General features: G+C 43.4%; 1 protein-coding gene across 4 annotated transcripts in view; it reads left to right on the plus strand.

Annotated features, from left to right (window-relative positions):
- ammecr1 (AMMECR nuclear protein 1) overlaps positions 1–24,346 on the plus strand; it is a 60,189-nt gene that overhangs the window by 28,044 nt on the left and 7,799 nt on the right. For all 4 annotated transcript variants that reach the window (XM_043701761.1, XM_043701759.1, XM_043701760.1 and 1 more), the window contains 3 exons: positions 13,682–13,792; positions 18,400–18,514; positions 23,965–24,055. In XM_043701761.1, the coding sequence (XP_043557696.1) occupies positions 13,682–13,792; positions 18,400–18,514; positions 23,965–24,055 (317 nt within the window). The remainder of the gene's footprint in view (positions 1–13,681; positions 13,793–18,399; positions 18,515–23,964; positions 24,056–24,346) is intronic.

A 24,346-nucleotide genomic window follows, 5' to 3' on the forward strand; every position in this document is an offset into this window, starting at 1 on the left:
CTGTGGGAGGAAACCGGAACACCTGGAGGAAACCCACACAGACACGGGGAGAACGTGCAAACCCTACTTACAGTTGCTCAAGGGTGGTATTGGACCTGGGTTCCTGGTGCTGTGAGGCAGTAGTGCTAACCACTGAGCCACCATGCCGCCTTGTCTGACAATGCAAGCGTGAAGTAGTGGAAATCTGATCAAAAGGAGGAAGTTGGTTGTTGTTTTGAAATTTACCTGGGTCTCACAGGCTCAGAGGAGGCGTTGCTCACTCTCGTGTCTGGAGGTGGCACTCACTGAGCCATGACGTATTGCCTATTCCTAGTTGCCTTTGAGAAGATGGTGGTGAGCTGCTGCCTTGAACTGCTGCACTCTGCTTACTGTAGGTAGATCCATGATGCTGTCAGTGTGTGCATGCATGCGTCTGTGTTGCACTGGCTCTGCAAATGCATGTATGTCCAGAATATTACACGCTGCCTTGTGGGTTGGTTCGTTTCCTTCAGGTTTCCATCATTGAGCTCTGCTGGGCCTTCAGCCGTCTGAGATTTTCCTGCTGCGAAACTGACGTGGTTGAGCTGAGAGGTGGAGTGCCTCCTTCTATTTATCTTGTGCCCATTTGTGGCCCTCCCCCCAAAAAACAAATCTATCTCCATCCCCTCTAACTGCGAATGTGTCTGGGTCTCATCACTGGCTGAGGTATCTCACCATCTCCCTCTCCTGCAGCCCACCATTCTGTCATTCTCAGGCTCCTGACCTCACTGGGACCTGCGAGCCTTCCCATAATGAGTCCAGGCTCTCTGAGTTAGGTTTTCAACTGAAACTAAGGAAGCATTTCATGGGCTGCCAGCTTTTCCTCTTTGGGACTGCAAGGCTTGCCCGACGATGGTTGAATGCCCAATGGGACTTGAATGGCTATGAGGAGTGTTGGCGAAGAGCAAGGGGGAGACTTGGGGTTGGGAAGGTGTCATCTGGGGACCTTGCTCCCAGTGTGAGTGTAAGATTGTGTGTGTGTGAAGGGTATATCCTTTGAAGGGTGTGTGTGTGTGTGTGTGGGTAGGATTCCCTTTCCATTCTCATCCTTTCTTCCCTGAAGCTCCTATAACTCTGTTATGACAACTCCATGACTGCTGGCTTCCTTCTGCCCCGAGGTCGGTTTCCCCTTGTGCAAGCCTGGGCAGTTGAGTGTAGGTAAACTGCAAACTGGAAGTCTTTTGTCTGAGGTGTACTTTTTAGTGGTGGCTAGTGATCAGGATTGTGACTGTGGTACCATAAAAAGAGGTCCTGACAACCATTTTGCATGAGTTTGGGTAATTATGCAGACTATAAGTCTGATGTGAGCCCCTCCTGCTCCTTATCTTGACAATGCATTTACCAACTGAACCTTTTGGAAGAGGTTCAGAGTTAGATTTTGAAAATAATTAACTGTTGATTCTCTCCTATCTCTTGTAACAGGTTTGTTAGAAGTTTCACATTGTGATAAAAACAGAAAATGTGGAGATGATGTTTCAGGACAATTCTAAACCACTGTACTGATGAACCTGAAATATTCTCCATATATGCTGCCAAACCCGAGTACTTGCAGCATTTTAAATTTTAATTTTGGATTTCCAGTGTTCGCTGTTTTTGCTTTTGTTTCGCTCTTGTAGATTGACTTTAAGCAATTGAATTGTAGCTTTGAATCCTGGTTTCAGGCGAATGTGCTTCAGTCTTCTTTGCTCTACCTCTAAATCTATGTAGAGTCCTGAAAAGGCCTTCAGTATACCCTCACGGAAACTTAAAATAGCTGCTGCTCAGATGGAGGACACTCAGCCCTATTATGTTTATTCTGGCTCTCTGAAGGAGCAACTCCCCTCGTTGCACTTGCCCACTTTCTCCCTGAAACCTTGCCCATTCTACCTTTTCAGATCATCCTGTTTCCTCTAGAAAGTCTCCATTGACCCCACCTTCACCACACACTTGAGAAGCACATCCCAGATCCTATCAACTTATTGTGAAAAAACGTTCCCCCTCCTATCTCCTTAACTTCTAAATGCCATTTATCTTAAACCTGTCCCCCTTCATTTTAAGGAAAAAAGTTGTCTATGCTGTACCCACGATGCTGTATACCCCCACCACTAGGGTCAAGATTGTATAATTTAAGCATCTTGAGTTGCTATGTATGCTTTTTGAAATTCCTTCATAGAATGTGAGCATTTCTGGCATAGCCAAAGTTTGTTGCCATCCTTAACTGCTGTTGAGAAGGTCATGGTGACCTCCTCCCTTGAATGTCTTGCAGTCTGTGTGGTATATGTGTTCCCACAATGCCATTAGGAGAAACAGTCCACAGCTGTGGGTATTGTTCCACAATTGGAACCTTCAGTAGATATTATCTCGGGTACAGTGTTGCTGGTCATTCTCATCAGTGTCCTGGGTCTCTTTCATGCCAGTCGGCCTGTTGTCTCAGCATATAACAGTGAATGTCACTGTCTTAAAAGACTTCACAGCCAATGAAGTGCTTTGGAAGTACAGTGATTGTTGAAGGGCTTTTGCCCGAAACGTCGATTTTGCCTGTCCTCGGATGCTGCCTGAATTGCTGTGCTCTTCCAGCACCACTGATCCAGAATCTGATTTCCAGCATCTGCAGTCATTGTTTTTACCTTATCCACCAAATGAACATGGCTACCCTGGTGAGTTTGAGGGATAACGATTGGCCAGTACACCAGGAAGAACTTCCCTATTTTTTTAATCACTCTGGTGAGTGCTAAAGAAGCAACTGTCAGGGCAGAATAGATATCGGTTTAACTTCTTGTCATTTTGTTTGAACTGAAGTGCAGTGCCAGCTTGTGGCTCTCGAGTAGAAATTAAACCACTTTGGAAGTGACAGTGCTGCCATTGAGCTAAAGCTGGCAAGGTGTCTCATTGTCTGAACAGTGGGGTAAATTGGGAGGAGCCTAAGATGGGTCATTGGGGTCACTGAAAGGTAGCAGCGTAGGAACAGTGTTCCAAATGGCACCTTGGCAACAATTAGGTAAGAATGTACTTTGGCAAATGCAGTTCCAAGTGGAAGTTCAGTGAACCCCAGTCCAGTGGTCAGGATTAGCGAATGCTTCTTCAAATGTCATGTCCAATTAACTGCTTCAACTGCTGTTTAATTGCCTCATCCTGGTCATCCTGAAGAAGGGCTTATGCCCGAAACGTCGATTCTCCTGTTCCCTGGATGCTGCCTGACCTGCTGCGCCTTTCCAGCAACACATTTTCAGCTCATCCTGGTCATCCGTCTATCCGCTAGCTATATCAATCACGACTTTATCATGCTTTGCCTCACCCATGTGCACACTGCACTGTTGGGAGCCTCAAGCTGTCATCTGTCAGGTTGCACATGTTGCTAGCTATCCACCCATATCAGCCAAACATCACTGCATGGCACTCACTGAAGCCCTCTTCTCCCCCTTGAGAAGGTGGCACACTCCAAAGATAGCAGTAGCTATCTGGGTGAGGACTGCACACACCCCTCATGCTCTAACTGCCATGGAGGTGTCTATAATGGCCATTCTCTGAGCACATCCCCATTTTTGGCGATGTGCTCAATGGTGGGACTGATGTAATTGCATACAGATTCTGTCCTTAATGGTCCTCATCCCATGACCCCTTTACGATCCCAGATACAAACACTCTGCATGTCTAGATTAGTGGTGGGATCAGCATATGGTGAGACGCTAGGCATATATACCCTGCAATTTGGGCAAGGTTAGTAGTGGTTCCAGCTCACTGGGCTTCTGCTGTAGTGGACCAGGGTGAAGCCTTTGCATCAAGCTGCAGCAGAATGTTGATGCACACGCACAATGAGATGTTCGGTGCATTGGGGAGCCTACTATGAAACTCTGTATTAAATGTTTGGCTGCTTGGAGAAGCCAGCAGCAACTCAGCTCAGGGCTTTGTACAGACCTTAGAGGGTATCCCTTCCAGCATGGAATTGCCAGATCCATCTGCATATTTGTGCCACCATGATCCAGTGTATGATGCTGCCTCACCAACCTAGACTGCTGCTATTCATGCCTGATGAAGGGCTTTTGCCAGAAACGTCGATTCCCCTGCTCCTCGGATGCTGCCTGATCTGTTTTTTTTTCCTGCATCACACTCTCGACTACTATTCATGCAGCCAATCCAGTACCCAAAGTGACTGGCAGACAGTCCAGCGATCTGTCCTTGAACAGATTACATGGTGCCTGAGGCATCACCCTAGTGCGGTGGCTCCTTTCAGTATGAGCGTCTTGTACACTTTCAGCACAACAGCATCAATCTTTCTTCTGCCCACTCTGCCAGTGACCCTGTTGTTCTGGGTCTCGTCAACCAGCCAATAATGTAAGCCTAGAACTCGTCAAGCTTGTTTGGCAAAGGTATTGCAATCTCCTCCACTGAAAGCCACTAGCCATTCTGCAGTCACTGGCCTAGCACTGGTTGGGAGCACTATAATCAATACTAAGAGCATGTACAAGAGTGATTAGTTCTAAATTTGGGACAGAATTAATAATCGCCTGGGCAAATACCGATTAATTAAGGAAAGCCAGAAAATGTTGAGGGCAAATCACGTCTAAGTAATTGGCTTGAGATTTCTAAAAGTTGATAAGAGTAATCCATATGATGTGGCATACATTGATAAAGTGCAGCACAACAGAATTGTGAGCAAATTCAGTGCTCGTGGAATAATAGGAACAGTGGTGATATGAATCAGAAATTGAGTGAATGACAGGAATGAAAATAGTTCTAATCATGTAAAGGGGTAAAGGTAGGGGTATGGGTGGGTTGCGCTTCGGCGGGTCGGTGTGGACTTGTTGGGCCGAAGGGCCTGTTTCCACACTGTAAGTAATCTAATCTAATCTAATCTAATCTAATCTAAAGTAGTGAGTGATTGTCTTTCAGACCAGAGAGAGTTTTATCATGGAGCTCCCAAGGGGAGTGGTGTTACTACTAACCTTGCCCTTCTCTTCCTGATGTATTTAATGACTGAGACCTTGTATAGTGTACAATTTCAAAATTTGCTGATGATACAATAGTTAGAAGCCTTGTAAACCATGAGATGGATTGTATAGAATTTCTGAAGGAGATCGACAGGTAGATGTAATGCAGGGAATTGTGAACTGGTTTATTTTGGGGTGAAGAGTTCAGAGAGAAACAATGGATCTTGTGAATTAGCTCATGTACGGCTCCTATGAAGAGGCGCTCTCTTGGTAACATGGACTGTTGCCTTCCTCCTTCCCCCCTCCTCCTTGTCCTGCCTGAACCTTATCCCTGTCCACAACTTCACACTGGATAGCTTCAGCCATAGAGTAATCCAAACGGTGACTACTGGGAAACTAGGACTAACCACTGATTCTGGTTTGTAACCCACTCACACACCTGCATCCAGTGACTACTGTGTGCAAAGTGTGATGGAGACAATAACTATATGATTCAAAGATATCTGGTGCTAAGGGCTGTCATTTCATAAGAGCAATGTTAACCCTAGGGTCCCCTTAGTCTCCCAGCAGCCACTTTTGGTTTGCTGTGCGGGCTGAAACGCAGCTGGCACTGTTGAATGTCACAGAATGGGAGCATCACAATGACTCTCGCTGCCTACAGCTACACACCAGCTGTATGTTGAGGGAGTTGTATCTCTTTCCGTTCCAGTGCATGGCAACATTTTGCTTGTAAACCCATGTACATGTGGTCAATGGCACCCTCTCCAGGGGTGAGCCTACAATCTGAGCAAATGCAGTGGTGTTCAGTCTGCTGAGAGCCCTTCTTGCCTCCCCCCTTCCTCTTTTACTTGCTGATCCTGCTCTTTGTGGCATTTGCACGTTCTTCCGGTTATGCCACATTCCAAGAGGAAGGGTTATTATTCCCCTCATGTGTTGGGGAGCAGTTGGGTCTGTGAAGAAGCCTTGAAGTCAGCAGCAAAACCTTTCAGCACATACCACACAATTCCCTGTAGACTTTTCAAATGGCTCTGGATAGCACCAGCACTTTGTGAAAATAACCAAGCAACTAACCTGCTGTTGGATTCTCTTGCCGCTTCAGTGGACATGTGTTCATTACCTAATTTGGTGTCATCTCGTACACAATGTTAAACCAAGTTTTGATTTGCAGATCCCATTGCAAATGTTGTGTATTTAAGTCGCTGCTGGAGCTGTAGGGATCCTATAGGGATCTAGCTGTGTTCATATTTGTCAAGATTGCTTGGTAACAAGAGCCTTTTCGTTTTGAATCAGTCTAGGGTTTGTGCTTTCAATATAAGAAAAAAAAATCTGGAGAAAGTCAACAATCAGACAGCACTTGTGAAGAGAAACAGAATTCACGCTGCCATTTAGTGGAGTCAAGTAAATGGGCTCTCAGATTGACTTTCAGAATGTTTTGTGTCTAGGTTTGGGAATAATTGAATGATCGATAATTCCTTTAGATAGCAGGATGTGTCCTACGTGTGAATATCTGTGCGAGCTGGAGAAAGGGCATTGTCTGGAGTGTTCAGCTGCAAGATTGGCTGCACGGATGTCAAATTATTGTTTCACACTGACTTCATGATTGGCCTATTGTATAGGTATTGTTTTATCAATTTGTTCAGAGATGTTATTGTACACCTGCCTGGAGCAGGTGGGACTTGAACCCAGGCCTCCTGGCTTAGTATTAGAGCCACTACCATTACACTACAGGAGCTTTCCACCTGCTCTGTATATTACTGGTGGATGTCTGCTGTCTGCACACTAAAGCCTGTTCCAAAATGGCCTCTGTTAGGTTGCGTGTCCCAAGTGTCTTTATGCACCATCGATACTATTTTTGAGCTCGAAAGACTTGCAGTGCCATTCTCATCCCTTTCCTTTCGCCATAGTCTTTTTGTGCCTATCTCCAGGCCTGATAACCATTTGTGAAACAAGGCAGGCTGCCTTATTTCTCTCTCAGCGTGAGGGTTGCCTTGTGGTGTAGTGGTACAACCCTGATCTCTGAGCTAGGAGGCCTGGGTTCAAGCCCCGTTTGCTCCAGAGGCGTGTTGTAACACCTCCTGAGCAGATTGCTTGAAAAATTGTCCACTACCTCAGCATGAGGGGGGTCCTGTTTGCAAGGATCGTGTCCCAACCTCTGGGCCAGGCGAGCTTTGCTTAAACCTGGATGTGATAACACCGAGTCTAGAGTTCATGTTAGTGCCTGGGTTAATAATCCTGAGAATGAGTTCCCTCCCCAACATTGTTGTTTGAGAATTTGAATTTGCAAAATCTGGTGATAAGAAAAGTGTTCCAAAGCTGTTGGTTTGTCGTTAAAGCCCAATTGGCTCATTCTTGACCTTTAATGGAAGGAATCCTGCTGTTGGTACCTATTGGCTCTGTGTGGGAATCTGATCCCACGTCATCGTGGTCGACTCTTAACTGACCCTTTGATGTGATCCGGTCTGATTGGATCAAATCTGTGGAGCTTGGGATCCACAATAAATTTGTCCTTGTCTGGAGAATGCATTAAATTCCAAGTGAGCCCAGAGCAGCAGTCAAAGTAGATTTCATTTAATTCAATCTCTCGTCATTCTCAAAATGGGGGAAATTTGTTTTTGGTATTACCCTTCTCACAGGCTGATTTCAACTTCAAAATCTGATCACCTTCATTTCGAGCTCCCAGCAGTGGGCTGAAGATCATGCTTCACTTTATTTTACAATCTCGGTTATACGTCTGTCCCTTCATTTTCCTGTTGATTATTGCCTAGACCCTGCCACCTGACCTGTGCAGTCAGTTTAAGAGAAAAGTGTTCTACCGAATGACACTGTAGACAAAACAATACTTAGCTTCTGAACAATAACCATGTGGTACATTGCCTAGTACTGCACCTATTGTTATTTATATTGCAGTATTAGCACAACCACTCAATGTGAATATGGCTGACCCTGTATCTCAATACCATGTTCCCACTTTCCCTCCATACCCCAGATGCCTTTACGCATTTTTTAAAAAAAATGCAATTTTATTTTGGATATACTCAATGACCTGGCCTACATAGCCTTCTGTGGTAGTGAATTCACAGATTGACCTCTCTGAGAGGCCCTGAATGGCCTACTCCATATGCTGAGAGTTTCACCCCTAGTTCTAGACTCCCCAAGCAAGGAGAATATCCTCCTTGCATCTAGTCTATCTAGCTCTGTTTGAGTTTCAAATGGTTCAATCAGATCCTCTCTCATCCTGCTAAGTGACAGTGAGTATATATCCAATTGAATCAATCTCTCCTCAAATGGCAGTACTGTCATCATGGTATCGACTGAGTGAATGTTTGCTGTACTCCCAATAAGTCAAGTATATCCTCTCTTCGGTAAGGAAACTACAACTGCACTTAATAGTCCAGGAGGAGTCTTACCCATGTGCTGTTTAACTGTAGTAAGCCCTCCCTACGTCTGAGCTTGCATCCTCTTGTAATGAAGGCCAACATACCATTTGCCACCTTTATGGTTTGCTACACCTGCCTGGTAAACATTTCAGTCTTTCCACACTCTGTTACTCGAGAGTGAAAAGACAACATTCTTGAACCTATTGGGATAAAGAGATATAGTCATAGTAGTCCCAGAGGACCATTGGGCTGCTCTCTTATTTGATTGAGATGACAAGTGATAAGTTTAATCTGAGGGTTACCCTCCTCAGAGGAGGGGCCTTCGTGGTAATCTCAGCCAGTGCAGGAATTGAACCAGTGCTGTTTGCATTACTCTGCATCACAAGCCAGCCAACTTGTCAACTGAGCTAGCTAACAAATTGCTGAATATTTGGTATATAGTTGATTACAGATTATCTGGTCCTTGATCAAATCTAGAATTTTTGAATGATCAATCTGGGACTGGAATATCTTAATATGGAACTTCTATCTGCTCAGTGACTGATTTCAGCAATACTTCCTTCTCAACAAAGGAGACCTGGGGATATGATTGATTTGGATTTCCAGAAGGCCTTGATGAGGAGCTGCACAGGAGTCTACCAAATAAGATTAGAGCCCATGATGTTAGGGGCAAGGTATTGGCATGGATAGACGATAGGCTGACTGGCAGAAGGAAGAGAGAGAGAGCGGTCTTTTTCAGGATGGCAGCCAGTAACGAGTGGAGTTCTGCAGGGGTCCAGGTTGGGTTCACAATTATTCACGTTATGCCTCCACGATCTGGACAAAGGAACTGAGGGCATTGTTGCTAAGTTTGCAGATGACTTAAAGATAATTGGAGGGACAGGTAGTGTTGAGGAAGCAGGAAGGGCCTGGCGAGGTTAGGAGTGTGGACTAAAATGGCAGATGGAATGCACTGTGGGGAAGTGTGAGGTTATGCACTTTGGTAAGAAGAATAGAGACAGAGGCTGTTTTCTAAATGGGGAAAGGCTTCAGAATTCTGAAACACAAGGGGACTTAGTGTCATTGAATCATAGAATCCCTACGGTGTGGAAGCTGGCCATTCAGCCCATCAAGTCCACGCTGAACCCAGACTCAACCCCATGTCTGTAATCCTGTATTTTCCAGGGCTGATCCACCTATCCTGCACATCCCTGGATACTACAGGCAATCTCCCATGGCCAATCCACCTAATCTGCACATCTTTGGACTGAGGGGGGAAACCGGAGCACCCGGAGGAAACCCACGCAGACACAAGGAGAATGTGCAAACTCCACACAGAGATTCAGCCCAAAGGTGGAACTGAATCCGGGTCCCTGACGCTGTGAGGCAGCAGTGCTGACCACTGAGCCACCATGCTGCCCCAAGCTTGCGGATGTCCTAGTTCAGGATTCTCTTAACATGCAGGTTAATTCCAGAATACCTGACATACTAGGCAGTCTTGAAATATACAAACGTACACATCAGGAACAGGAGGAAGTCACTTGGAGCTTCCCTCAGCTGTTCAGCCTTTCAACAAGATCATGACTGATCTGATTAGTCTGCATCCCTGTTTATTTCCGAAAGCTTTTCGCCATCACCATTCGCCCTCTTGCCTGTCAAAGATTAATCTAATTCTGCCTTAAAAACCATTCAAAGACTCTGCTTCAATTGCCTTTTTGAGAAGACAGTTTCAAAAACATTCAACCTGTTTATCTCTGGTTTAAATGGACCAACCTCTCACTTTTAATCAGCGATCCCAAATTCTAGTTTCTTCCACAAGAGGAAGCATTCTTTCCACATGCGCTCTGTCAAACCTCTGTAGGAACATGTGTACTTCAATCAAATCTCCTCTCAGTCTTATAACCGCCAGTGGATGCAATCCTAGTCTATCCAATGATTCTTCGTATGACTAGCATCTCTGAAATTCCTCCAATTCTATATCCTTCTTTAAAGGTCAGTACTGTACACGTGGTCTGAGCAGTGCCTCTATAACTGAAGTTAAAAATCACTCAACACCAGATTATAGCCCAACCAGTTTATTTGGAAGCACTAGCTTTCAGAGCACTGCTGCTTCATCAGGTGGTTGTGGAGAATTCATACACCCCAGTCCAACACTAGCGTTCTCCAAATCTATAATTGAAGTAAACCACCTTATCTTTTTAATCAGTTCCTTGTAATAAGTACTAATGTGTTATTAGTTTTCCTGATCACTTGCTGTACCTGCATGCTAATCTTTTGTGATCCTTACATTAGGATACCCAGGTACCTCATAGATAAAATACTTTTTCTCTTCCCTACTAAAATGTGCAACTTAATGTTTTCTGGTACTTTACTTCATTTGCCAAATCTTTACCCATTTAACCTATCTACAATGAATTGAATTGAATTGAGGCACAGTGAAAAGCTTTGTCTTGCGAGCAATACAGGCAGATTACAGAGTTAAGTAGCATAGATAAGTAAATAATAGGTACACAGCGGCAAAAACAAAAACACAGGTACAGGCCAATGTTAAGAGCTTGAGAGTACATTCAGTATTTGAACCTCAGGGTGGAAACTGTTTCGAAACCGGCTGGTGCGTGTGTTCAGGCTTCTGTACCTTCTCCCCGATGGTAGAGGTTGTAGAAAAAACATTGCCAGGGTGGGATGGATCTTTGAGAATGCTGGTGGCCTTTCCTTGACAGCGGGCCTGGTAGATTGATTCTATAGATGGGAGGAGAAAGTGAGGTCTGCAGATGCTGGAGATCAAAGTTGAAACTTTATTGCTGGAACAGCACAGCAGGCCAGGCAGCATCCAGGGAACAGGAGATTCGACGTTTCGGGCACAGGCCCTTCTCCAGGAATGAGCAGAGAGTGTTCAGCAGGAGAAGATAAAAGGTAGGGACTCTGTCCTATCACCCTCACCTTGACCTATCACATTTCCAACTCCCCTCCTCCAAGTCCCTCCTCCCTACCTTTTATCTTCTCCTGCTGAACACTCTCTGCTCATTCCTGAAGAAGGGCCTGTGCCCGAAACGTCGAATCTCCTGTTCCCTGGATGCTGCCTGACCTGCTGTGCTGTTCCAGCAATAAAGTTTCAACTTTGATATCCAAATGAATCCAACAAGAACTGGACCAAGCATATGTGGTACTCATAATCTTCTTCATCCTAAGTATACGCATGATTTTACTACAACTGCTAAGTATTTCATCAGTAATATTTTCAGCAACATAACACAAAACATCGCAGATAAGAAAAACTGCAGCATATTAACATGCCAAATTTCCCCTAAAGTAAATGCATTAAAATTCCATCAAATTTGACAATATTGTTATGTATTTGGCTTTAAGGGGTTAACACGTAGGGGGTTCCATACAACAGCCAAGCAGGGTGAGATCAATAGTTGTGATGTTGAGAAGATATGCTCTTCTTCATTAGGGTAAATAAAACCACAGAAAGTAGACAAAATCAAACACAAGGAGATGCGGTGGAGGGCACCGTCGACCACGTCGGGAGGGAAATTGCGGTCCTTGAGGAAGGAGGCCATCTGTGTTGTACGTATTTTGAACTGGTCCTCCTGGGAGCAGATGCGGCGGAGACGAAGGAATTGGGAGAATGGGATGGCGTTTTTACAGGGGGCAGGATGGGAGGAGGTGTAGTCAAGTTGGCCTTTGTGATTGTCCGGACCGAGTTCACCACTCTCTGTAACCATCTCCGATCTTGAATGGTACAGTTGCCATACCAGGTAGTGATACATCCAGACAGAATGCTCTCGATGTCGCACCTATAAAAGATGGCAAGGGTATTTGTCATCATGCCAAATTTCCTCAGCTGCCTGAAGAAGAAGAGACATTGTTGGGCCTTTGTAACCAGTGCGTCCACATGAAGAGTCCAAGGAAGCTTTTTGTGGATGACCACTCCCAGGAGCTTGACACTCTCCACTCATTCCACCTCTGTGCTGTTAATGTGTAGGTGGGCATAAGTAACATCCTGCTGAAAGTCAATAATCAGTTGCTTGGTTTTGCCGGCATTGAGAGCTAGGTTGTTCTCAGTGCACCATTTTTCCAGGTCTTCCACCTTCTGTCTGTAGTCTGTTTCGTCGCCATCTGAGATTTGACCGACAATGGTGATGTCATCAGTGAGTTGTAAATGGTATTAGTCTGATACTTGGCGACACAGTCATGGGTGTACAGAGAGTACAGTAGTGGGCTGAGTACGCATCCCTGGGGGGCTCCAGTGTTGAGTGTTAGTGAAGATGAAATATTGTCCCCAATCTTCACTTCCCTTCACAGCTTACTTCCTTACCTATATTTGTATTAGCAGCAAATTTACCAATCTATCCATTTATATAAATTGTAAAAATAACAAGTTGATGCTCCAGTAATGATTTCTTTGGCATATCATTCTAGAACATGGGGTATTTCACAGAAAATTTGGAATAATTCCTAATTCCATAATATTTGATGTAATACTCAAATCCCAGAATATGCCAGGTAACAGAACAGTCTTCAAGTGTCAGAATAATTCCAGAGTTTCTAGAGAGATTGGGCTAAAATCAGAATCTGGGAGACTGAACCAGGAACCCAGATATATTGGGTACACAACTAGAGATCCTTTGATAGCTATCATACTCCAGAATGCACTCCTACTGAGCTCTATGCCTATTGTATCAGCATATCAATAGCATCACATTATATACTGACTATCTGTAGAGCCAAAATATTTGTAGAGCCAAAGTAGTTACAGGTGATTCTCTTGTAAATACATAATAGATAAGAGTTTAATAATCCACCAATATTCTGCCCAAGGTACTGCACCAGAATCTCTGCAGTTATCGATTGTATTCTGTATATCTGATGTCGCAGGATATGTTCTGTACTGAATTATACCAGAGTATTCGTGTGTGAAAATATATATTGAAACGTGGTTTTTGTGAAGTTTTATAGTACCGGAATGTAGCCTAATTTGCATATTTCCAGATTAGATTTTAAATGTCAGCAGTAGCAGAATATAGATACTACCACTATGATTGCTGCAAGGTTCTTGAAGAATATTTTGAGTTGCCTGGCTAATCCCAGATTTCTGATGTGCTGGCATAATCCCTGTATTTGAGTGCTGTAGGTTATTACCAACAATATATAAGTTCTCTGAGCTCTTGGTCCTATGCCTCAAATATCCCGCTAAGGTCAGAATAATAAATTTATTGAGCTAAACCCAAAACTCCCAAGGGACCACAGTTATCGTCCAGTATTCGAGGCATTGGGCTTCCTGTCTGCATTTTAGATTGATCTGTCCAGCAGAGTCTCGTGTCAGGTGTTTGTGTTCTGTGCAATCCTTGCGACCTGATTCTATTGTGTAGGAATGAATGGCTTTGTGTTTTGTAGCCCATTGTTTGTAACGTGGAAGATGGGCCGAGATAAACGTTTGCGAGGCTGCATTGGGACCTTCTCTGCCATGAACCTCCATTCAGGACTCAGGGAATACACACTTACCAGGTAAGAACTTTTAAGCTCTCTAAGTAATAATTTTTACAAAAAATTCAAGATGGGGCATGAAGTATGTCCTAGTAGTGTGAAATTATACTGCTTTATTTTGTATTCGTATAATCTGTGTGATGTACAAACATTGGCATGTACTAGTACTAAATGTCTGTGCTGTGTATTTTTTAAGAATAGCTTGGATAATAGTTAATTTCATGCATTGTGATGTAAATGGAACTTTTGGATGTCCGTGTATCTGTTGACATGTATATGTTACAGAGTCTGCATTTCACTCCTCTAGTAGTTGGCAAGGTAGCAGATGGGGAGCATAAGATGACCTGTACAGTGGTTGGTACGGAGGGTAACCCAAGCACCTCTGACTGGAGTAGGTAGCCAGATGTTCTGCAGTTCTTGATTTAATGAGATGTGTTGCAGCCAATGTTTAGGGAGATGTAACCTGTTTAGCTCCTGACTGAAAGTAGTTTACTCTAGGTCTCATCTCAAGGGTGGGGAAGAGAGAAACTACTGCATCCCTTGCTTTGGTGAGGTGGTGGGGGCTAAGCTGAGAATGATTGCAGTTTGTTCTTTTGTGCTGAAAGAAACAAATTCCTAGTATTTAATGGATGTTTGAGTCAATAACCATCACCCTGTTAGTGTGGAATAATTTCCAAAAGGCAAATTGAAGGACCATTTACCTGAACGGACACAAAAGGTAGATGATTTAGAACCACAAATCGGGGTAAATGGGTGTGATCTAATTGCCATTATGGAAACATAGCTGCAGGGTGACCAAGACTGGGAACTGAATATTCAAGGATACTCAATATTTAGGAAGGAAAGGCAGAAAAGTACATGGCACTGATAATAAAGGGACAGGATTAGAATGTCAGTGAAGTCAGATCAGAAGAATAACACGTGGAATCTGCTTGTGTGAGCTAATAAACGACCAGTGGCAGCAAGCATTGGTAGGAGTTGCTTATAGGAGAAAGTGAGAACTGTAGATGCTTGAGATCAGAAAAAGTGTGTTGCTGGAAAAGCACAGCATGTCAGGCAGCATCCGAGGAACTGGAGAGTTGACTTATCGAGCATAACCCCTTCATCAGGAGTTGTTTATAGGCCACCAAACAGTAGTGTGGGCATGGTATTAACCAGGAGATTATAGAAGCATGTAGCATGAGCAATACAGTAATCAGGAATGGCTTCAATCTGCATTTAGACTGGGTAAACATAGTGAGCACAAAAGCTATAGAGGATGAATTTCTGGAGTGTCTTAGTAACAGGTTTTCTAGAATACAATGTTGGAGACCTGACAAGAGAATAAGCTATTTTATGTGTAATATTCTGTAATGCGAGAGGGTTTATTAATAATCTAGCTGTAAAGGAGCCTTTTTAAGGCCATAACATGATAGAATGTTGTATTATGTTTGAAAGTGAGGTAGTCCAATCTGAAGTTAAATTGGAACAAAAGAACAGACAAAATTGAGGGTATGAGGAGCTAATGGGCAGGGGTGTATTTGAAAAAATGCATAAAGGGATCTTATCCAAAATCATTGGATAGTCTTTAAGGGATCATTACATAGTTTACAGCAACTTGTACATTCCTTCAAGATGCAAAAAACACCCAAGAAGTTAATGGGTGTTATGGATTATGGACATTATGGATTATACAAGATTAAAAGAAGACATTTCTAAAGTTGCCAGCAATAATATTAAACTTGAAGATTGGGAGGCTTTTAGAATATAGCAAAGAAGAACCAAGAAATTGAGAGTAGAATATGAATGTGAACTACCAAAAAAATCATAAAAGTGGACTGCAAAAGCTTCTGTAGATATGTAAGAAGAAAATATTTGGCTAAGACAACTGTGGGCGCATTGCAGGCAAAGTCGGAAGACCTTATCATGGGGGAAAGAGAAATGGCAGAGAACCTAATTCATTACTTGATGTTTGTTTTCACTGAGGAATTCACAAGAAATCTCCCAGTATTAGAGATCCAAGGGAATTGAAGGAAATTAGTATAGTAAGGAGGTAGTGTTGGAGCAATTCTTAGAACTGAAGGTCACTAAGTCCTCAGGGATTGATAGTTTACATCCCAGAGTATTGAAAGAGGTAGCTGTGGAGATATTGAATGGATCTTTCAAAATTCCATCCATTTGTGATTGGTTGCTGCATATTGGAAGGAATCAAATGTCACACCATGATCTAAGAATGTGGGAGGAACTACAAAACTGTTTGCCTTGCATCAGTAGCAAAGTTCCCGCAGAGCTCTGCATTTGCACAGCCACTGGAGGGCCCCTGTCCATGGCGATCATCAAGGTTTGAAAGACTTCTGCTTCTCAAAGTCACTGCTGTGCAAGTACCTATAAATTTCACAGCCAAGGAAGAAAAATCAGTGGGAACGTTGATCATTAGAAGGAAAAGATTGTGATTAACGGACACTTGGATATTAATGATCTGATTGGACATAGTTGTCACAGATTTGTGAATGGGAAAGCATATTTAGAGTCATAGAGATGTACAGCATGGAAACACAGACCCTTTGGTCCAACCCGTCCATGCCGACCAGATATCCCAACCCAATCTAGTCCCACCTGCCAGCACCCGGCCCATATCCCTCCAAACCCTTCCTATTCATATACCCATCCAAATGCCTTTTAAATGTTGCAATTGTACCAGCCTCCATCACTTCCTCTGGCAGATCATTCCATACACGTACCACCCTCCACGTGATAAAGTTGCCCTTTAGGTCTCTTTTATATCTTTCCCATCTCACTGTAAACCTATGCCCTCTAGTTCTGTATTCCCCCCACCCCAGGGAAAAGGCTTTGTCTATTTACCCTATCCAGGCCCCTCATAATTTTGTAAACCTCTATAAGGTCACCCCTCAGCCTCCGGCACTCAAGGGAAAACAGCCCCAGCCTGTTCAGCCTCTCCCTATAGCTCAAATCCTCCAACCCTGGCAACATCCTTGTAAATCTTTTCTGAACCCTTTCAAGTTTCACAACATCCTTCTGGTAGGAGGGAGACCAGAATTGCACGCAATATTCCAAAAGTGGCCTAACCAATGTCCTGCACAGCTGCACATGACCTCCCAACTCCTGTACTCAATACTCTGACCAATAAAGGAAAGCATACCAAATGCCGCCTTCACTATCCTATCTACCTGCGACTCCACTTTCAAGGAGCTATGAACCTGCACTCTAAGGTCTCTGAGTTCAGCAACCTTTGAGTGTTTTGAGGATGCTACTAACAGAATTATGCAGAGAGTACTAACAGAATTATGAAGGGAAATCAGTCGATGTATTTTACTAGGAGTTTCAGAATGTTTTTGATAAAATCACCTACAGGAGATTGGTCATCAAAATTCAAGCCCTTGAGATAGAAGGTAATCATGTACTGCTCTGGATGAAGGATTAACTAAGAGATAGAAGACAAAGAATAAGCAGATCATTCTTGTGTTGGCAGGCTGTGGGTCACAGAGATCAAGTATTTGGTCTCTGGTTGTTCATTATACATATCAATGATTTGAATCTGGAGACCAAGTGCAACATTTCCAAGTTTGTGCATGCCAGACAGTTGTGGGGGAATGAGTGCTTTGAGAAACGTGCAAAGAAGCTTCAAGAGGGTTTAAATTGATTTAGTGAGTGACCAAGAATGTGGCAGATGGAATACATTGTGGCATAATGTGAGTTTATTCACCTTGATAAACGGAACAGATGTTCAGAGTATTTGTGAAATGGGAAGGGATTATACAATATTGGTGTACAAAGGGATCTGGGTGTTTTTGTCTGTAAGTGATTGAAGGTTAACGTGCAGATACTGCAAACAATTAGGAAGGTTAATAGTATTTTAGCCCTTATTCCAAGGGGACTTGAGTACAGGAGTAATAAAGTCTTGCTTCAATTGTACAGAACCTTGGTTATACCACGCCTGAAATACTGTGTATAGTTTTGGTCTCTTTACCTCAGGAAGGATATTATTGCCATAGGAGTGCAACAAAAGCTCATTCTTGCAATGATGGAACTGTCCTATGAAGAGAGATTGAGGGCTTGTATTGTGAGGAGTTTTAAAGAATGATGGTACTGTTTAATCCCGAGACATGATATCTTTTTACTGATGGTTGTAAATCTTTGTAGCTCTTTATCCCAGAGGACTGTGGAAACTCAGTCTTTGAGTATGTTTAAAGCACTGGTTGAGTGATGGATTTCTGATGGCCAATGATTTAAAGGGATGTGGGAGTAGTGTAGATGGAGGAAAACAAACATGGGCATGGATGATCAGCTGTGCTTCCATTTAATTGCAGAATAGACTTGGTAGGCTGAATGGTCTACTCCTGCTGCCATGCTCCTCTGTTGGTAATGATTCACTTGAATTACTGTCATAGATTCCGACTGAAACAGTGGTGGTTGAGCTTGGGGATTTATGCTTTTATTGTGCTACTCTATGAATATATGTATAAAGATTCGATTCTGTATTTCACCATTTGTCTTTCTGGATTATAACAGATCCCACACGTTACCATGACCAGTTTCTTGGCTTTCCTTTTATGTAGAAAATGGGTCATGTTCTATCAGTAGTCTTTAATTTCCAGCCTGATCTTGTCGATACCTTTCTCTCCTCGCAGTGCTCTTAAGGACAGCCGCTTCCCCCCGCTGACTCGTGAGGAACTTCCCAAACTCTTCTGCTCTGTTTCGCTGCTCACTAATTTCGAAGATGCCAGTGATTACCTGGACTGGGAGGTAATGGAATTCCAGTTCAAACTTACTGTCACCTCTGAAGGCTGAGGCAGGCGGGTGGGGAATTAAATGGGAAGTGTTTCTCCATTCCTTGTATGTGCTGAGTTGTTCTAGAATAGATTTGTCTTGGGGTGCAGGAATCTTTCTGGTATTTGAAGCATTTAAACCAGGGCAGTGACTTTTGTCCTTCTCTGATACCTGTCGTGCACATTCCAGAAGGGCCATTTCATTATGGCTGTTGCTGCATGAAAGCCCATTCCCATTCTTCGAAATCAAACTAATTGGAAGTCTGTACAACCCTTTTTTTTAGATTCCTGTTGTCTCCCTTATAGTGTGCAATCATGCTGATGGGGATGTCTCCTAGTTCTGACTCAGAGCGTACTGCTCATGTTTAATCAGCTGTATCTGCCTTGCCTCAATTGGACTCTGCCTTGCCTCAATTGGACTCTGCCTTGCCTCTGAAAGGGAAGGTCATGTGCTGAAGCTCTGGTCCTGAGAATTGTACACACATTCCATGCTGATACTTCAGCAAAGCACTGAGGCAACGTTGCTCTGTCAGAAAAAGTGGGTAGTATTTTATGAGCAGATGGGAAATGCTTCCATCCTGATCAGTAGTCCTCTCAGTCAATTCAATTCAAAATAAGTTGTCTATTAATTTATACTTTATTGATTGTTGGATCTTGCTGTGCACACAAACTAACAATTGTAATTCCCTACATACCAATGGTAGCCATGTTTCCAAACTGGTTCTGAAGCGATTTGGGACATCCAGAAGACATGGAAGGTGCTGTACTTCTAATTAAAATTGCATAATCCATCAGTGCAGAATGCTAGTAAGATTCCTGTCTACTTATCTCTTTGATAAGTATCTACGTATCTCTTTGAGATAAGAGCTAGATGGTCAGCCAATTCATTCATTCATGGGTTGTGGGTATTGCTACTTGAGCCAGCATTTATTACCCATCTTTACTTGCTTTCAACTACTACAGTCCATTTGGTGTAGGTAGACCCCCAATGCTGTTAGAGAGGGAGTTCTAGGATTTTGACCCAATGACACTGCAGGAATGGCAATATATTTCCAAGTTAGGAGTTTAAGTGGCTTGGAGGGAAACTTGCAGGTGGTGGTGTTCTCAATGGTATTGGTTATGGGTTTGCAAAGGTACTGTCTAAGGAGCCTTGATGGATTTCTGTAGTGCATCTTGGAGATGGTGCAGGTTGCTGTCACTGTATGTCAGTGATGGAGAGAGTGTTAATGTTTATGGATGTGCTCCCATTCAAGCAGGCTACTCTGTCCTGGATAGTGCCAAGCTTCATGAGTGTTATTGGAACTGTTCAGGCAAGTGAGACACCCACACCTGACTTTGAATCTTGTATATAGTGCACTCTAGGAGTCAGGTGGTAAGTTACTGGCTGAAGGTTTCCCAGCTTCCAACCTGCTATTGTAACCACTTGTGTAATTTCTGGTCAATGGTTACCTTCAGGTTAGAGTATTCACTGATGCTAATGCCACTGAATGTCTAAGTGCAGTGGTTAGATACATCCTTAGTGGAGATGGTAATTGCCTGCCACCTGTTTAACAAATCTTCCTTGCCATATATCAACCCAAACCTGGGTGCTGTCCAGGTTCTTGCTGTATTTTGACACGGGCTCCCTCATTATGGGAGTTGTGAATAGTGCAGAATGTTGCAAACTTCCCCACATCAGAACTTGTGATGGAAGAAGGTTAAAGATGAAACAGCTGAAGATATTTGGGCCCAGGACACACTCTGGAAGAACTCCTGCAGGGATGAGTCGTCATCAACAACAACAATCTTCCTTTTGTCAGATTTGACTCTGATTTATCATAGACCCGAGCTTTGCGTTGACACCTTAATGCTAGACTCAAACGTGGTCTTGCTGTCAAGGGCAGTTACTGTCATACAACCTCTGGAGCTCAATATAGCAGAAGACTTTGAAAAACCATGATGCAGACAAGTTTACCCTTGGAGACCCCAACAGTGACTGAAAGTGGATCTTGTCACTTTTCCACAAAGCAAAGAGATGACTATGTGCCTCAGAAATTGATGTTCGACTTGGCAAAATAATGTTGGGGAATAAAAGTATGATTCTCTCAGGCAGGCTGAGAATATTTACTAATAGGGCAAAGAGGGTCTCCCATTTGCTGATAAATGCCAGTATTTGACTGGAATAAAGTTATATCCTCACAGGAACCCAACCTGAATCATTGACCTCAGATGCAGACCTCCAGGATGAGGTGATACAGCAGATACAAACTCTGGAGGAAGTACTGCTGAATGCCTCAGGATATTTGAACAGACGAGGGGAATGGGAATTGGTGTAGCTGACCACTAATTAACATCCATTGCATACATGGACACCTCGTGGGATGTAGGATAGAAAGGTCACAACATCAGAGCTCCAGTTTCATGAAACCAAACAGACCAGGCTGATTTGTCTTAACTAATTCTTTCCAACCAATCCAGCTCATGTTTTCTGGATGAGAATGCTAGTAATGATAGATCCTAATGTAATAGTAAAGTGTTTAGCCACGATTCTCTAATCTAGTGTTCACAACATTCTCCAGCATGGAGACCATTAATGCATCTGCATCTACTACCATCTCCCCTCAATTCACATGTACCCATGGCTCCTGACCAGCCTTTCTGAGCCCAGGCACTCCGGTCCTGGATTAATCTGCAGGTTCTCCCTCATTTTCCACTTGCCTTCTCATTGCTTCTCATCCTTCTATCCTCCCTATCTTGAACTTCAGGCCACTAGCCCTCCTGTCTCCCATTTCAGCTGATATTGTTAATGATGAGGGCCCTTTGTGTTGTGGTGGGAGTATCCTTATCTTTGAATCAAAAGGCCTGGGTTCACGATCCACCTGCTCCAGAGATGTTTCATAACATCTCCCAATAGTTTGATTAGAAAATATCTTAATAATGCTCTTCTTTCATGTCTCAACCCCTCTTCTACCGTCCATAAGTTACCAAAGGTGAGGGAATCTTACTTGATATCATCCTCTCCCATAGATATCCCACAGGTCAGGTGCCTGTTCTCCTTCACTTTGCAAGATTCCATTGAGAATTGTTAATCCAGGCAGCAAAGTGAAGGGGGCAACATGGAATTTGGGTACCCTCCAGATCTCCATTGATACTTGTGAAAAACTCGCTCGTGCATTGTTGACAGCACACTGGCTAATGCAAAGTTTTGCAAAAAGGCTTGATCTCAGCATGGTTGTCAGCTGCCATTTCCACTGACAGAATACGAGACAAGCTCAGTGATACATGAAGTCCTTTCTGGCTATGTAGCTGTCTCTCTTTCATTGTAGTTAAATAGTTTTAACGGAAGTCATTTGACTGAATAGCTCATTAATTTTAAACCATTACCTTACTTGGTGAGCTCCTGAAAGGCAGAGATCTCCACAGGTGATTGAGCACTGGGGAGAAATAAGGTTATCATTCTAGTTTAAACATCCGTAGAACTGGCCAAACTCAGTGACAATATAAAGATGCACCCATAGAACTGGTAACCTGCCAATGCTTATGCTGTAAATCATAGAATCCGTACAGTGCGCAAACAAGCCCTTCAGCCCAACAAGTCCACACTGACTCTTCGAAGAGTAACCCACCCAGACCCATTCCCCTACCCTATATTTACCCCTGACTAATGCACCTAACACTATAGGCAATTTAGCATGGCCAATTCACCTAACCTGCACATCATTGGATTGTGGGAGGAAACCAGAGCACCCAGAGGAAACCCAGGCAGACACATGGAGAATGTGCAAACTCCATACAGGCAGTTGCCTGAGGCGGGCATTGAACCCGGGTCTCTGGCACTGTGAGGCAGCAGTGCTAACCACTGAGCCACCGTGCCACTGTAAATGGGATATAGGACGCGGGTAGGTTGCTGTCCAAAATTGGTGTTCAATCTACAGAATGAAACAATGGTAGTTTGTCATTTCACCTAACAGGGAGATCCGATTTCAATGTTTCCCACCCCCTTTTCCCAAAGTCAGCAACGGCCTGACTCCACTTTCAGAAGCGAGTGTTAAAAGGGACCAACCAATTGCTGTGCTGTAATACAACCACTAGGTGGCTCAGTTGTATTCCCTGACTGTGAACAATAATTACCTTTTCTCTCAAAAAGAATCAAGTCTGGATTTTGCTGACGTGTCCTCTCACTGCCTCCTGATCTCCATGTACATCTTGGAAGTATTAATTTTCTTCATTTTCAAGCATTTTTACTGAAGGATGGTCAATGGAATCCCAGGACTGAACATTAACTCTGTTTCTCTCTCCACAGATGCTGCTAGACCCACTGAGTTTCTCCAGCAATTTCTGGTTTTGTGTGTTTTAGATTTTCATCAATTCTTTATTTTACTAAAGCAGTCAGTCAAGCCACACTCGCCAGTTCTGGTGGTGTGACTGGTGACTTGTGTGTTTTAAACAACAGCACCAAGAGTGCACAATGTTGTGAGAGTTTGGGGTATGTGGGTGGGAGGGCGTGTAGCTCCAACGATAGGTATCTGAGATTGGACATGAGTTTCTTACCAGAGTGACCTGCAAGTTCATTGTTGGGACAATACTTACCTCAAAATGAGAATTCAGATGCTTAATTGTCACACCTAACTAACAATGAGGCTCGTTAATGATCAGAATCTTGATTTTATATCCAAGATTGCACAAAGTTACGCAACAACTTTTGTGGAAGACATTAGAAAAACATAGTGACAGATCATGTGTGGGCCAAACTGTGGCTGATGCATTCAATGTGGGAAAATGGAAGGTCATCTGTTTTGAATCTGAGAAAGATAAGTTAGAATATGTTCATAGTGCAGCCACACTGCATATGGTAGAGGAGCAAAAGGATTTAATTAGGAATCTGTGTACACAAAGTACCAAAAGCTGATGCGTAGATATCAACTAATGAAGAAAGGCAACTGGAAAGTTTCCCTTCATCTCCAAGACAGTTGTAACATCAGAAAGAGGAAATGCTGCTCCAGTTCTCCAGAGCCACCTCGGCCTGACTCCCACCTGGTTAACAGTAGTGTGTTCAGGTATTTTTCAGGTACTGAGCCATGGGAAGAATGTTGGCTTTGGAGCAGATATACCAAAAACAAAATTCACATGGAGGACACCAGGGTTTAAAGGGTCAAATTTAATTTGATTTGAGTTGCTTGCGTTTTGAAAAATTGAGAGGTGAGCATCTGAGGCTAATGATTTTGCAGTTTCCAATGCCTTAGCTGAGCAAATATGGGATTCACCTGCGACTTTCCTGGTCCCTGCAAAAGGCTGTTTTGTTTTAAATGAACAGTTAGTCACTTGACCCTTTTGCAAAGCAGATTAGTGTCGGTCTTCTGCTGTATGTAAAATGGCATTGCTTTTGCAGCAATTGCTGGTAATTTGTCTTTTGTTTTCTCGTAGTAATAAAGTTGAATCTGTGTTTAGGTGGGAGTACATGGGATTCGGATAGAGTTTGTGAATGAAAAGGGAGCAAAACGCACAGCAACATACTTACCAGAAGTGGCCAAGGAACAGGGTACGTGTGAATGCCAACCTGGTGAATTTATTAACCCTCTTTTTCTGCGTGTGTTTATTGAGGGCCAGGAAAGAGCGAAAAGCAGTACAGCACAGGAACAGGCCCTTCGGCCCATCAAGAAAACGCCGACACATGATGCCTTGCTGGACTAAAAACATTTTGCTTGTACATTATGCATCCCTGTATTCCCTGTCTATTCACGTACCTGTCAAGATGCATCTTAAATGTTGCTATTGTATCTGCTTCCACCGCTACCTGTGGCAGCACATTCCAGGCACTTACCCCCCCCTC

The sequence above is a fragment of the Chiloscyllium plagiosum genome, chromosome 13, assembly GCF_004010195.1.
Source record: "Chiloscyllium plagiosum isolate BGI_BamShark_2017 chromosome 13, ASM401019v2, whole genome shotgun sequence".
NCBI lineage: Eukaryota > Metazoa > Chordata > Chondrichthyes > Orectolobiformes > Hemiscylliidae > Chiloscyllium > Chiloscyllium plagiosum.